At 43.0% G+C, this 14,304-nt stretch overlaps 1 protein-coding gene and 1 pseudogene across 1 annotated transcript in view; one reads left to right on the forward strand and one right to left on the reverse strand.

Annotated features, from left to right (window-relative positions):
* Nucleotides 1–7,181: 7,181 nt before the first annotated feature.
* On the reverse strand, nt 7,182–7,612 carry LOC131925721 (small ribosomal subunit protein eS24-like; annotated as a pseudogene).
* Nucleotides 7,613–7,953: 341 nt separating this feature from the next.
* The window catches only part of Fcrla (Fc receptor like A), a 14,716-nt gene continuing 8,365 nt past the window's right edge, over nt 7,954–14,304 (forward strand). Inside the window, exons 1-2 of the mRNA XM_059281069.1 lie at nt 7,954–8,071; nt 8,812–8,907. Of these exons, the coding sequence (XP_059137052.1) occupies nt 7,954–8,071; nt 8,812–8,907 (214 nt within the window). The remainder of the gene's footprint in view (nt 8,072–8,811; nt 8,908–14,304) is intronic.

Consider the following 14,304-nt stretch of genomic DNA (forward strand, 5'->3'; position numbering starts at 1 on the left):
CTTCCTTCCTTCCCTCCCTCCCTCCCTCCCTCCCTTCCTCCCTCCCTCCCTTCCTCCCTTCCTTCCTTCCTTTTTTATTGAGACAGGGTCTCTCTATGTAGTCCTGGCTATCCTGGAACTCATAGAAATCCTCCTGCCTCTGCCTTCCTGGTACCAGGACTGAAGGTGTATGCACCACTCCCTTCAAGACCTTTTCTTTCCAATCTGAAAAGTCTAGAGCACAGTCTGTTGCTAGTTTTGTTTGTTTATTTTGTTTTGTTTGTTTTTCTGTCCCAAACTGTGTCTCTTTCTTTTTTGGACTGTGATACTGTTAACAAGAACACGCACTCACGCAGCGAGGGACACTTTCATTCTTGACCAAGAACAGAAGTGGAAGAGAGTTTGGCAAACCTCAACCCTTTGAAGTAGGAAGTTTCTAGAAGAAATGAGGGCCAAAGGATAGGTTCATAAAAGAGAGAAGTGTTTGTATCTTTTCTGTGACTGGGTGGACATTTTCCAGGAATTTGGGGTCCACCTTTTCTCTCTCCTTTTATGGTTCTTTGCAGTGATTTCTATGTAATTGTCAGCTCTCAGGGCACCAGAGGCTGTGATACTTAGCATGAAGAGGGATTATAATGAAGTTAGAGGGCATTAGGTGGTTGCTCTGGTAGTCATCTTTGATCAGCCAGCCTGTATGCCTGGAGGGGAACTTTTGATCCCCAAGCATCCTGTCCTCAGAGATAAATGAGAATTAGAGAAGGGTAGAAATTAAGTGAGGTCATCTAGAGCTCAACTTCTTTTTTTTAAATTTAATTTTGTTTTCTGTGCATTGGTGTTTTGCCTGCATATGTGTCTGTGTGAAGGTGTCAGATCCCCTGGAACTGGAGTTACAGACAGTTGTGAGCTGCCATGTGGGTGCTGGGAATTGAACCCAGATCCTCCAGAAGAACACCCAGTGCTCTTAGCCACTGAGCTATCTTTCCAACCCCTAGACATCAACTTCTTAAACTTTCCCACTCATGATTGTTTTTCACTTGAGAAAAATTTTAAAAGATGTCTTAGTTAGGGTTTTTATTGTTGTGAAGAGACACCATGACCATGGCAACTCTTATAAAGGAAAACATTTAATTGGGGCTGGCTTACAGTTAGTTCAGTGGTTCAGTCCATTATCATCATGGTGGGACATAATAGCATGCAGGCAGACACGGTGTTGGAGAAGTAGCTGAGAGTCCTACAACTTGCAGGCAACAGGAAGAGGTCTATCACATTGGGCGGTATCTTGAACACAGAAGAACTCAAACCCTGCCCCAGCAGTGACACACTTCCTCCAACAAGGCCACACCTACCCAAACAAAACCACACCTCCTAATAGTGCCACTCCCTTTGGGGGCCATTTTCCTTCAAACCACTATAAAAGATTTATTTAATTTTTAATTATGTATATATGTGTGACTCTATGTGTGGGTATATGTAGATGTGAGTGCAGGTACCTGTGGAATCTAGAAGAATGGGGCTGCAGGAGGATGGGAGCCATCTGACATGGGTGCTGGAAATGGAACTTGGGTCCTCTATAAGAACAGAATGAGCTCTTAACCACAGAGCCACCTCTCCAGTTCCCCAATTGAAACTTTTACACAACCCTGAGTATGTAAGTATATAAAATAGTTACACAAGTCAAGCATTCACTGAAAATAAAGCCTAAGTAAATGTATTTTACCATTCTTTGTTATATATACAATTTGTCCATTTATAAAAGATGAAAACAAATTTATATACTAATAAAATGGATATGCATGTTTGCTTTTACATAAAGACTTAAATGTTGGAGTGGGTGAGATGGCTCAGGAGGTAAAGGGCTTGCCTCACAAGCTTGGTGACGTGGGCTTGCCCCCCAGAACCTATATAAATGTAGAAGGAGAGAACCAACCCCACGGAGCTGTCCTTTAATCTGCTCACGTGCAGTATGGTACCCCTCCCAACAACGATAATGAACATCAAGATCAGGTTCATCTGGCATTGCATACCCAGAGACCCACAGAACATCTTCAGTTTTTTACAGAGTTTATCAGCATTTTGATTTTTATTATTGTCAAAGCTGAGAATAAAGTTCCCATAAACATTTAGTACCAAGTAGAGAAGTATGTTCGGGCCAATTCAAAAATAATTGGAAATTCTGTCCTAATTTCAAGCAAGAATACACATAATGATTGATTCGTGAAACTCAAGTCAGCAGCTCAAACACCAGTTTTTATTAAAAAGTTTTTAATTACATTTATTTATCTATTTTATTTTTAGTGTGGGCGTGTGTGGGCCTACGCCACTGAAACACACGTGTGGAAGTCAGAGGACAATTCTCAAGAGTCAGTTCCCTCTTTGCAACATGTGGGCTCCTGGGGATTGAATTTAGGTCAGCTGGCTTGGAGGCAATCACATTTACCCACAGAACCATCTCACTCAATCTCAAACAGCATGCTTCTTAATTAAAAAATTACTTTACATTTTATGTATACGAGTGTTTTGCCAGCAAGGATGTCTGTCCACCACATGTGTGCATGGTGCCCTGGGAAGCTAACTCTAGTTCCCCTGGAACTGGAGTTACAGACAGTTGTGAGCCACCATGTCGGTGCTTGGAATTGAACTCCAGTCTCCTGCAAGAGCAGCCAGTACTTTTAACAACTGAGCCACCTTTTCAGCCCCATCAAACAGCAATTTTTAAAGTGAACATTCTAACACAATACAATCCAAAGATATACTAATGTAATGCTTCTGTGCTGAGATGTGATGGTAGGAGAATAGTAAAACCCTTGTTTTCTGTGTTTAGCTGTTATGTCTCTCTAAGAGTAGAAAACTATGTGTCCGGTAGAAACACGGCATCTCATGACTTACAGTGGGCTTGAATCTGAGTGACTGTTTCAGGCAGTGCTCACTGGTGTGTGGGGTGATGGCAAGGCGGAGCAGATCGCGCACCGTATGCTTGGAGCTAAGGTTGCAACGAAGTCCATGCTTCGCCATGGGTGAGACTCGTTACACATTTGATTCTGAGTTACTTTTTGGTCATTGTGTGTTCAGAAATCTTTCATTGTTGCCAATTATTTTACAACCTTCACATTCAGTTATATGACCTACCCACTAAGTCCTGGTTTAAGAAGCTGGAACTTAGCTATAACGGTGAGGGATAAAGTTATGTTTTACGTTTTAATTACTGTGTTTAAGAGATCTACACAACAAAAATGCCTCTAACCCGTAGGCCCCACTTGCCCGAGGACAGATAACGTCCTGAAATGCTTGGGGCTGTTATTCATGTAAGATAACAAGCCATGTTTTCACTTCTGTAAACAAGGTTGGTTGCCCCAACTGCACAGAATATGCTTGATCACATGAAGATGGGAGGTATGTAGGCAGGAAGTACATCAGGATGTATGCTTGTCCCTGAGTGGACGATGGCAGAAAGTCCATAGCACCTGACTAATCTAATTCATGGCCATTCTCTGGGAATCCTGTGTATGGACCTGGCCAGTGTTCTTTGCTTGCTTCAAATTTGGCTCAAAAAAATTGTGATAGTGGTCTTGCCTGGTGGGATTAAGATAAACATACAAGAATATCATATCCTATGTTACATACCTTCATTCTTTTATTTATAGCCAACAGTCAAGTTTAAGGACCAGCTCATGACAATGTCTTCCAGGAAGATTTGAGTATATTTTCTATGCAAATGAATCCCAACTAGCAGGACCATGAGATTCCACACTTTTGGTGATTAGAAGCTAAAGGTTTGGTTATCTTTTGGGACTGGGAACCTGCCGTGGTCCAGCCTGCAGCCTGGGTTCGGGTCCTGAGACAGGGAAGTGAGGTCAGCATGAAGAAATGAATTATCTGATCACCAGATGAGTTTCACACAAACGGTTGGTCCCAAATAGCTCCAGCCGTCTTTATTTATACATCAAAAACAAACATGTTTTTCCACACTAGCAAACAAGTTTTTCCCATCCTCCAACGTTAACCTCAAGCAAAAATAAATTTGTCAAATATGTTTTTTTTTCTCAATTTTTACATCAAAACATCTTTAAATTCAAAACATTTACCATTTTGTTAGCTTGGCCAAATATGGAGTCAGGTACATCCTGACTTTACAAAACTGAAGGTGGTAAACATAGGCACACATTTTCAAGAACACTATTGTTCAAAACATATTTACTAGAAGTAGGGGTGATCTGCCTCTGATCCTGTCAGCACTGAATTAGAACAGCTCCCGGGGTCCAAAGTGACAGCTGGCCTCCCCAGACAAGAAACCTGAAAAGCATCGGCTCCCAAAGAATTTTAGGGGAAGATATTCGAGAAAAAAATGGGGTTTCCAGGCATGATCATATCTGTCCCACGCGAGATTGACAAAATGACACTAAAACCACCAAGAGAATCACCAATACCACAAGAGAGAAGAGAGCACACAAGCAGTGCTTGGATCCCAGCAGTATTCTGCGCTGTCCAGAAGTCCATTGGTCCCTGCCGAGTGAGACTGTCCCTGTGGGCTTTTGCCTCATCTGGAGACCCACTGGACAAGCACTCATGTACTGGTCCAAAACTAGGCCACACAGCTAGCTCCCAACAGGAACCACTCTCCCTGGAAGATATGAATAGTTGAGAAATCTGGGGGAGATCCAGAGCATCTTTGTGCATGGTTTTTGAATGAACATTCTGGAAATTAAACTATAATGAAATGTAAGCACAATCATGTCAGTACACAACAGGTAGGCTTTCCTACCCTGCAACCCCAAACTAGTTCTAAATGTGCTTCCTCTTTCCATCTTGCTTCCTTCCTTCCTTCCTTCCTTCCTTCCTTCCTTCCTTCCTTCCTCCCTTCCTTCCTCCTTCCCTCCCTCCCTCCCTTCCCTTTCTTCCTCAAACACACACAAACAAATCAAGATATGAGTAACTTTGTATATTGCAGTGGTTCTCAACCTGTGCGTCACAACCATCGGAAAAACACATATTTCTGATGGCCTTAGGAACCCCCAACCAAAAATGTACTCTCAATGCCACTTCATAACTGTGATTTTGCTCCTGAGTGGTGCCTCAGTTCCTAAGATCATCAGAAATATGTGTTTTCTGATGGTCGCACCCCACAGGTTGAGAACCACTGGTATTGTGACACATTTTTAAATCTTAGAAGGAGAAGGGTGTTACTATAGATTCTAAGCTCTGTGGTAAGCTATATAAGTGCTGGTTGGGCCAGTAAAAGGGTAACAGAATAATGCTGTTTAAAATGCTCTGGGTTGGCAAGATGGTCCAACTGGTAAAGGCACCTGCTCCTAAGCCTGATGCCCTGGCTTTGATCCCCGGACTCATATGGTGGAAGGAGAGGGCCAACTCCCACAAGTCGTCCCTTGACCTCCAACTTACACCATGGCTCACACACACCAGTGTGTGTGCACATATGCACACAGAGCATGTGTTTGTTCATGTCAATAAATTTGACACCTGGACAGCTCCATGACAGCTGTCTACAAACTGCTCAAGCTCCTTTATGAAATGTGCAAATGAAAGTATTAACCTCAAACTCTTGAGACCAATGGGGTCTGAGAAAGAAAGAGAGTTTACTGAACCGTAAACCACAGTACAGATGGTGGGGGAAGCTGGCAGCTGTGGACGGTGTCAACTGGACCAGAACCAGAACTAAGAACTTTTGAGACAGGGTGGCTTCAGATTTGCTATCTAGCTGAGGATTACCTTGAACTCCTGATCCTTCTGTCCCCACATTCACACGTGGAAATTACAGACTCACACCACCATGCCCAGTTTTGGGTGATGCTGGGGCTTGTACCCAGGGCTTTATGAATGCTAAGCAAACATTCCACCAGCCTAAGAGAATTTAAATTTTTTTTTAAGATTTATATTATTTTAGTTATGTGAATGTTTTGCCTGCATAGATGCTTATGCACCACATGTGTGCCTAGTGCCTCAGGAGATCAGAAGAGGGCATCAGATCTTCTGGAACTGGAATTGCAGACAGTTGTGAGGCACCATGTGGGTGCTGGGAATCAAACCTGGGTCCTCTGCAAGAGCAAGTGCTCTTCATCATTGAACTATTTCTCCAGGCCCATAAATTTCCTTAAAAATGTATTTAATTTAGTGTGTATACAAGTTTGCTGTGGCGTAAGTATGGAGGTCAGAGGACATCTCTCTGGAATTTGCTTTCTCCTGCCCTCTGTGGGATCCAGGTTTTGAACTGAGGTCATTAGGGCTGTATGCAAGGGCCTGTACCTGCTCAGCAGCCTTGCCAGCCTCAATTTTTTTTAAATAGCCAAAATCTGGGGAACAAAGATGTAAATTGTTTACAATGAACCTGTGTTGATTATAGGTAAAGGAGAAATTAGCTGAAGGTAAATGGGCTGGGAAGCTTCAGGATAGAAGGACAGTCGGTAGGGAGAAAATTGTTTTGCTTCTGGATTAGTTAGGATAGACAGTCTGAAAGTCTGTATGTAACCCGATTGGTGGTATGTAGTGATGGGATTTAAATAAAAGTTTCCACCTCATCTTTTATTTTTTTTTTTAATTAGCTGTTAGCTGATCAACTTTCCTTACTTCCTCCTTTTGTATTTCCATTAGGGTATTTTCATTTTTTTTCTTTTATCAAAGGAAGCCAGGAGGCCCTCATGGTACTGCACACAATCTTGCTTTGGCCATGCCTACGCTTTAATGTCAGGCACGTGGACCACACAGCTACCTTGTGTCCAGATGTGCAAGATGCCTATCAGGAGGTTATTGGGATTTTGTTTGATGGCTATTTAAGTTCTTCTCTTCTCTTCCTTCAGACATATATTCTGTTCCTTCCCAACACTCACTAGCTCACCTAAGTGTCCACCCTTCCTTCTTTCCCTGGAACTCTCGGAACCCATGAATTTTAATCCCTAAGACTACAAATAGAATCCTTTCTATGTTTACAGTACATTAGCTATTTTTCTTGTTGACTACGATGAAATACTTGGCAAAAGCAACGTAAGGAAAGAGGAATGTATTTGGCTCGTGGATTGAGGGGACACAGTCCATCATGGCGGGGAGGGCTCTTGCAGCAGGGAATATGAGAGTCTGGTCAAATTGTGTTTCAGTCAGGAAGCAGAGACAGACGAACACTGGTGTTCAGCCGGCTTCTTCCTCCTTCTCTTTATTTTTTCCAAGTCCAAGTGTTTAGTTTATTTGTCCTCTCCTTAGAAACTGGCACTCTCCCAGCACGTCAGGTCATTGCAGAATCTCTGCTCCCTTTGCTTTTTGCCAGCACCGACCCTGGCCTTTGCAGTCTGATCTTCCACACTCTCTTCTGGAGTTCCTTTTGCTGTTTTCTGGAGGTCTTTTCTTCTCATAATGTCTTGCAAGTCTGCGTTTAGGCTCATTCTTCTCTACACAATCCAAAGAGCCATGGGTCACACTGAAGCCAGTTGTCTTACTGCCACCGAAGTAACTTTTGAGTCCAAATACGAAGATGACCTCTGGTGTGGTTTTGTAGATTTGGGCTAGCTTTCCCCAAACTTGTTTTTGGTACTGTTGCCTTCCCAGGGTGAAGGACATCAATGACCACTTCTTCTCTTTGAAGCAGATGGTGACTGCAAATCCAGTCAAGTTGACAATGAACATTAACCATTGCATGCAGTTTCTAAGTACAAACCAAGTCTGTCTGTCTGTCTATCTGTAGGTTACAGGATGGCTATAAAGAGTTAAGAGGCTACTGCAGAGTTCAAGAAATTTCAAAGCAACCGGAGAGGCTGAAGCCAGGAAACCGATGGGGATGCAGAATCTCTTCAGGAATAAGGCACTGTGATTCTGCTGGAAACACCATGGCTACTACTGCTGTAGAGTCAGGGTGCAAAGTCAGAGAGCTACAGAAACAAGGTGTTAGACCAGGGAGGCCCTAAAAGCAGAGAGCAGGAGCTGGTCCAGAGGAAGGAACAGGCAGATAGATAGACAGCAGGTCCAGATGGATGGATGACCATTCAAGTGGGCTGTGCCAACAGCGGGATCACGCTGAGCAGCAGCTCCAGGGACAGTCAGGGTTCGCTGGCTGTCAGTCCTTTGACAGACACACTAGATTGTCACGGGGCAGGTTGGTGAGGCCATGCAGTGAGTGTTAGGTGTTTTCCCTTTTATGGGCCCCAGATGGAGTGGTAGTATTCCTTCCTCAGTTTGATGTGTCTAATAAGTTCTTGGGCCTCGTTTTCTTGATAAGATTTTCATACACCCGTGTTTCTACAGTTCCAATGTATTTTGGTAAATTTATAGCGTGTCACCTTTTCCACTTTTAGGGCTTGTAAGTCTGTGCCTTGTGAGTGGTGCTGGAATGATGGTGCTGTTTACATGCCCCTCAAGGTACAGAGTCACTCTACTTCTGCGTTTGCTTGTAAGATAGTCTCTCAGAGCAAAGCTTAGCGTGTGAAAGTGTTGTTTTACACCATATGGAGCAATGCAGGGTCTTAACAAATACTCCCTAATAATTGGAGTTTCCCTGTACTACCGGTGGGATTGTACAGGCATCAGCCACTGCGATGGTTAGTTTTATGTATCAACATGACTGGGCTATGGGATACCCAGAGAGCTGGTAAGACATTATTTCTGGCTGTGTCTCTGAAGGAATTCATGGAAGAAATTAACATTAACATTGAGTAGGTAGTTTGGGGAAAGAGGATCTGCCCTCATCCGATGTGGGTGGCCCACACCCATTCCATTTGGGAGCTGAAGAGAGAAGGAGGCAGAGGAAGTGGCATCTGGTTTCTCTGTTTGAGCTGGGCGGTCCATCTTTTCCTACCCTCAGGTTATCAACATTCTTGCTTCTCACTTCTTCTTTAGATTCAGCTCGAGAAACCACTGACTTCCCTGATAGCCAGACCTTTGGACTTGAAGTATGCAGCAAGCTTTCCTGGTTCTTCAGCTTGCAGAAAGCAGGTGGGGACTTGCTGGGTTTCATAAGTACGTGGGCCAAAATCTAGAGTAAGTTCCTCATATGTTTATTTGAGTTTTATTTTTATGGAGAGCTCTGACTAATACAATCTGGAAAAATGTTTAACATTCTCCTTAAGTTTAAAAATAAAGCCAAGATGTGGTGGCTCATGCCTGCATAGCATTCTAAGAGGCTGAGGCAGGAAGATTGTTGTGAATTTAAAGTCAGCCTGGGCTAGATACTGAGTCCCACGCCAGTGTGATCTATAGTATAAGACCCTGTGTCAAACTATTAAAAGGAGAGGGGGGGCCTAGAGGAATGACTCCACAGTCAAGAGCACAGGCTGCTCTTGCAAAGGATGGAGGTTTGATTCTCAGCAACCACATGGTGGCTCACAGCCATCTGTAACTCCTCTTTCTTGTCTCTGTAGGTGCATAGCCAGACAGGCATGCAGGCAAAACATCCACATACATAAAAGATTTAAAAACAAGACAAAAAACAAAAACCAAACAAACAAAAAGCCCCAGCTCTTGGGAGGCAGAAGCAGAGTGATTTCTGTGAGTTTGTGGCCAGCTTGTTCTACACAGTGAATTCCAGGACAGCCAGGGCTACATAGAGAGATCCTGTCTCAAAAAAAAAAAAAAAAAAAAAAAAAAAAAAAAAAAAAAAAAAGCAAAAATAAATGTGTGGGGGACCTGCCTCCACTTTTACCTCCAGGGTACTCTTGAGCAGGGAAAAGCGGGAAATACTTAGATAGAAATATAGAGGGGAGAGAGAGAGACAGAAACACAGGAAAGCTTTGGAAGGGCCTGGATCAAAACCCACTGGCCCCTTCTGTCTTTGCTAAAGGGCTTTTAAAGGAATGCCAAGGGATGGAGCAAAAGACCTCCCCTTCGCTAGATCAAAGCACACCGCATGCGCCAGCCAAATGCAGACCCTTCCAAACACCTGGTGACCACGCACATGGTCAATCCATCCCCTTATGCAGCCCTGCTGTGTAAAACAAGCTCAGGTCTCACTAGGACACCTCTGTGGACCCCAACATAAATGTTTAAAGTAAAAAAAAAAAAAGCTAACATATATATATATATATATATATATATATATATATATATATATATATATATATATATATATATACCTAAAAACATACCTGTATGGATCCAGCCATTCTACTCTTACAGGCCTGACATAAATGAAAGCTTATGTCCATGTAATAACATGTACTTAAGAGCACATAATAGCTTTGCTTAGCAATCCAATGCTTAACCAGTACATCAATGGATAAGCAGAGTGTGGTATAACTATACACCAAATGAAAAGAGCTATTGACAGATGCAACAAAAATGTATCTGAAAGCAGTTATACTGAGTGAGAGAAACTCAGACAAAAAGGATATGCTTTATAATTTAATTTATACAAGATTACAGAAAGTATGCCATAAGCCATAGTGACATTAAATAAATTAGTGGTTGCTTGGACAAGATAAGTGAAAAGAATTCACAGGACATGAGAAACATTTCAGGAGCCACCCCTTTATTTAGATTATTGTGACAACTGTTTCACATGGGCATACTTTATCCAAATTCATCAAAGTCTACTGTTTATATGCATATTGGATATATGTCTTTATATCTCAGTAAAGTGGTCTTAAACACACAAAGTGGAGCTGGGGAGCTAACTCAGTCTGTAAGTGCCTGTCCCACAAGCATGATGAACTGAGTTTGACCTCCAGTACCCACATAAAAAACTGGGCATGGTGGCACATGCTTATAATCCCACTGCTGGGGAAGTGGAGACAGGCAACTCCCTGGGGCTCTCTGGACAGATAGCCCAGCTTAACTGGTAAGCCCCAGATCCCAGAGAGAGACCTTGTATCAAAAAAGCAAGGTTGTTGGCTCCTGAGGAATGACAGTCAAGGTTGACATCTGATACGCACAAGCACCTGCTAATACATGTGCATGTATACTCTTCCATATACCCCCCAAATAAAAAACAATAAAGTGAAGAGGTAAGTCACATATTGAAAAGCATTCATAGTACATACAATTAATAAATAATTCACATTTTAAACATCTATAGATTCCTGGGCTGATGAAATGGCTCAGTGGGTGAATGAGCTTGTGGCCAAGTCTGACTGAGTTCAATCTGTAGGATGTGGTAGAAGGGGAGAAGCAACTCCCACAAGTTGTCCACATGTGTCATGGCCCTGGCATATGCACATATGCATGCATAAACACTCATGCATGCGCACACACACACACACATACACACATATTGATTGTTTTTACTCTTTACTTGTTGGGAGGCCCACCACACAGCTCCCAAATAAATCACATGGAGGCTTATTCTTTCTTATAAATGCCCCGCCTTAGCTTGGCTTGTTTCTTGACAGCCTTGTTAAATTATCCCATCTGTCCTTTGCCTCTTGGCTTTTACCTTTCTCTATTTCTGTATAACTTTCTTTACTTCTTACTCTGTGGCTTTGCTGTGTAGCTGGGTGGCTGGCCTCTGGAGTCCTGCTCCTTATCCTGTTCCTTGATCTCTTTTTCCCAGATTTCTCCTTCTATTTATTCTTTCTGCCTGCCAACCCTGCCTATCCTTTTTCCTGCCTAGCTATTGCCCATTCAGCTCTTTATTAGACCAATCAGGTGTTTTAGACAGGCAAAGTAACACAGCTTCACAGAGTTAAACAAATGCAACATAAAAGAGTGCAACACTTGGGGTTGGGGATTTAGCTCAGTGGTAGAGCGCTTGCCTAGCAAGCGCAAGGCCCTGGGTTTGGTTCTCAGCTCTGGAAAAAAAAAAGAGTGCAACACATCTTTGCATCATTAAACAAATGTTACACAGCATAAATGAATGTAACATATCTTAAAATAATATTCCACAATACACACACACACACACACACACACACACACACACACACACACTAAAATAAATGGGCTGGAGAAATGGTTGAGCAGTTAAGAGCACTTACTCTTGCAGAGGACAAGAGTGCAATTCCCAGCACTCACACCTGCTCACAACCACTTGTAACTCCAGTTCCAGAAGATTCAATGCTCACTTCTGTACTTCAAGAGCACCTGCATGTACTTGGTGCCCATACAGACAAGCAGGCATATACACATACATATAAATAAAGACAAACAAAAAAGAATCTTGTTAAAATAGATATATTGGCCCACTGGTGACAAGCCAAGAACTGTCACCAGTGGGCCAATATATCTATTGAGGAAAGCCACAAAAGACTAATTGGCCTTAGGATGGATGAGAGCTGGGATGTCCCATGTCCTTGTGAGTAGTCTGAGGTGATCTGGAGAGCGGAACTAGCTCTGTGAGCTGTATCTGTTTTCCCAGCACATAGTCATCCTATTCTTGCTTCTTTGAATTTCTTTGACAGGGGGATTTCACACTTATTCAGAATAGTTCATTGATCAAGCTTCATCCATGTGAATTTCCCCATGGCTAAGTGGATAATCAAGTGTAAAGAACATGATCTTCTGTTGTACGATATATTGTTTGTGTTCTGACAAATGAAGCTTGCCTGGAGATCAGAGGGGTGGAGCTAGACACTAATTAACCTTAGAGGCCCAGCAGTGATGGCACACACCTTACATCCCAGTATTTGGGGGGAGGAAGCAGGAAGATCAGGCGTTGAAGGTCACCCTGGGCTACACAAGATCAAACCAGTCTAAAAGAGAAACAGAGCCAAGTGGTGGTGGTGCATGCCTTTGATCCCAGCACTTGGGAGGCTCAAGCCTTTGATCCCAGCACATGAGAGGCTCACACCTTCAATCCCAGCACTGGGGAGGTGGAGACAGGAATCTATGGTGAATGGAGACAGGATCTTGCTGCCCTCATTTGGTCTGAGATTTGGTAGAGGGAAGAACTCTCTGGTGGCTGCTGCTCTGCTTCTCTGGTCTCCAGGCAAGCTTTATTTGTCAGAACACAAACAAAATATCACACAACAATCTTCATGTGATACCTTCAGAGGCCTTCTTGCTCTCTGCATTGAGATGGGGTTCCATAAAGACTAGTGCAGATGGCATGGGGAGTTTTTAACCAAGGGGTTGTAAGAGAAAGGAAAATTATCATAGTTTTTCAAAAGCCATTTTTGTCCTAATAAGAAGGTCTGTTATGAAGTTTTAGGGGTGAAAGTCTATCTAAACATGATTTATTTATTTAACTTTTCTTAGGGGTGACTAGATTGTTCTTCCTCTTCTGGGGCTGTTGGATCTTTTTACCACATCAGCTGCAAGGTTTACTGCCTCACTGCCTTTCCCCACACCCATATTCAACCAGCTCTGGACTCCCTGGGGCCATCTGCAAAAAAACACATACTTCTTACATAATGGAAAATTTATTCTAACCGCTTATACTAGATGGAGAAAAACTGCACTCTCCCATGCCCACACTGCTGACCTGCCTGCCCTGATCTGTTTTGCCATAACTGACTGGCCATGAGTCCCACCTTTTGCCTAGAAGAACCACACTTCTGATGACACACTCCACTTTCAAAGCTACCTGGGACCTGGGTGTGGGTGGTGTGACAAGTGAGGTTAGAGGAGTGTGGTCACTGTGCAAAGAGGCACAGGTCCTGCAATTGAGCAAACAGTTGAAGTCAGGGGCAGTGATTCCCGTAAGTCTACACGGAGATGAAGAGGGCTGTCGTGGCCTCCACATCGCCCGTGTTCTCCAGTCTCTTCCAGTTGTTCAAGGACTGGATACTTCTTGTCTTCAAGTTCCTTAGAATCAGTGCTTTGAGCTTTGACAGAGAACCCTAGTGCTGGGCTTGCTGCTGGGGCCTCTGGGAACGGATTTTCTTTTCTTTTCTTTCTTTCTTTTTCTTTCTTTCTATTTTTTTTTTCTCTTTCCAGGGTAATAACTCTGCCTTGTACTCAGATTTCCACTGAGACTGAACAGCTTATATTATGCTGTAGAAACAAACTAAGACACAGGTCAGGAGAAATTTGGGTACAAGTTTGATGGAGCTTTAGATGGGCTGAGCCCAATAGAGACTTATTTGACACCTGTCCTTATCAATCAATCTCCCCCCTCCTGCTGTATTTTAATTACTAGACACACGTAAAGCTTGGAGCAGGAGTAGCAGGACCCTTCCACGTCACACCATTCACACCCCAGTGGTTTCCTTCCATTAATTTTCTACCTCCTGTCTCCAGTGAGCTGGATTATTGTCATGTTGACTTTTTCCAGATGTAATATGAAGGCCAGTTGATCATCAATCAATAACACATTTTGAAAGGTCCTTGAGCTCAACCAAAAAAAAAAAAATTGTTTATCAACTGAGAGGCCTAGCATTTCATCTGCAACCTGAAGAATAAAGAGGACATGAGAACCAACCTGGCCAAACCTGAATGAGAAGAGCCAATCACAGACTT

This window comes from Peromyscus eremicus, chromosome 15 (assembly GCF_949786415.1).
Source record: "Peromyscus eremicus chromosome 15, PerEre_H2_v1, whole genome shotgun sequence".
Taxonomy (NCBI): Eukaryota; Metazoa; Chordata; class Mammalia; order Rodentia; family Cricetidae; genus Peromyscus; species Peromyscus eremicus.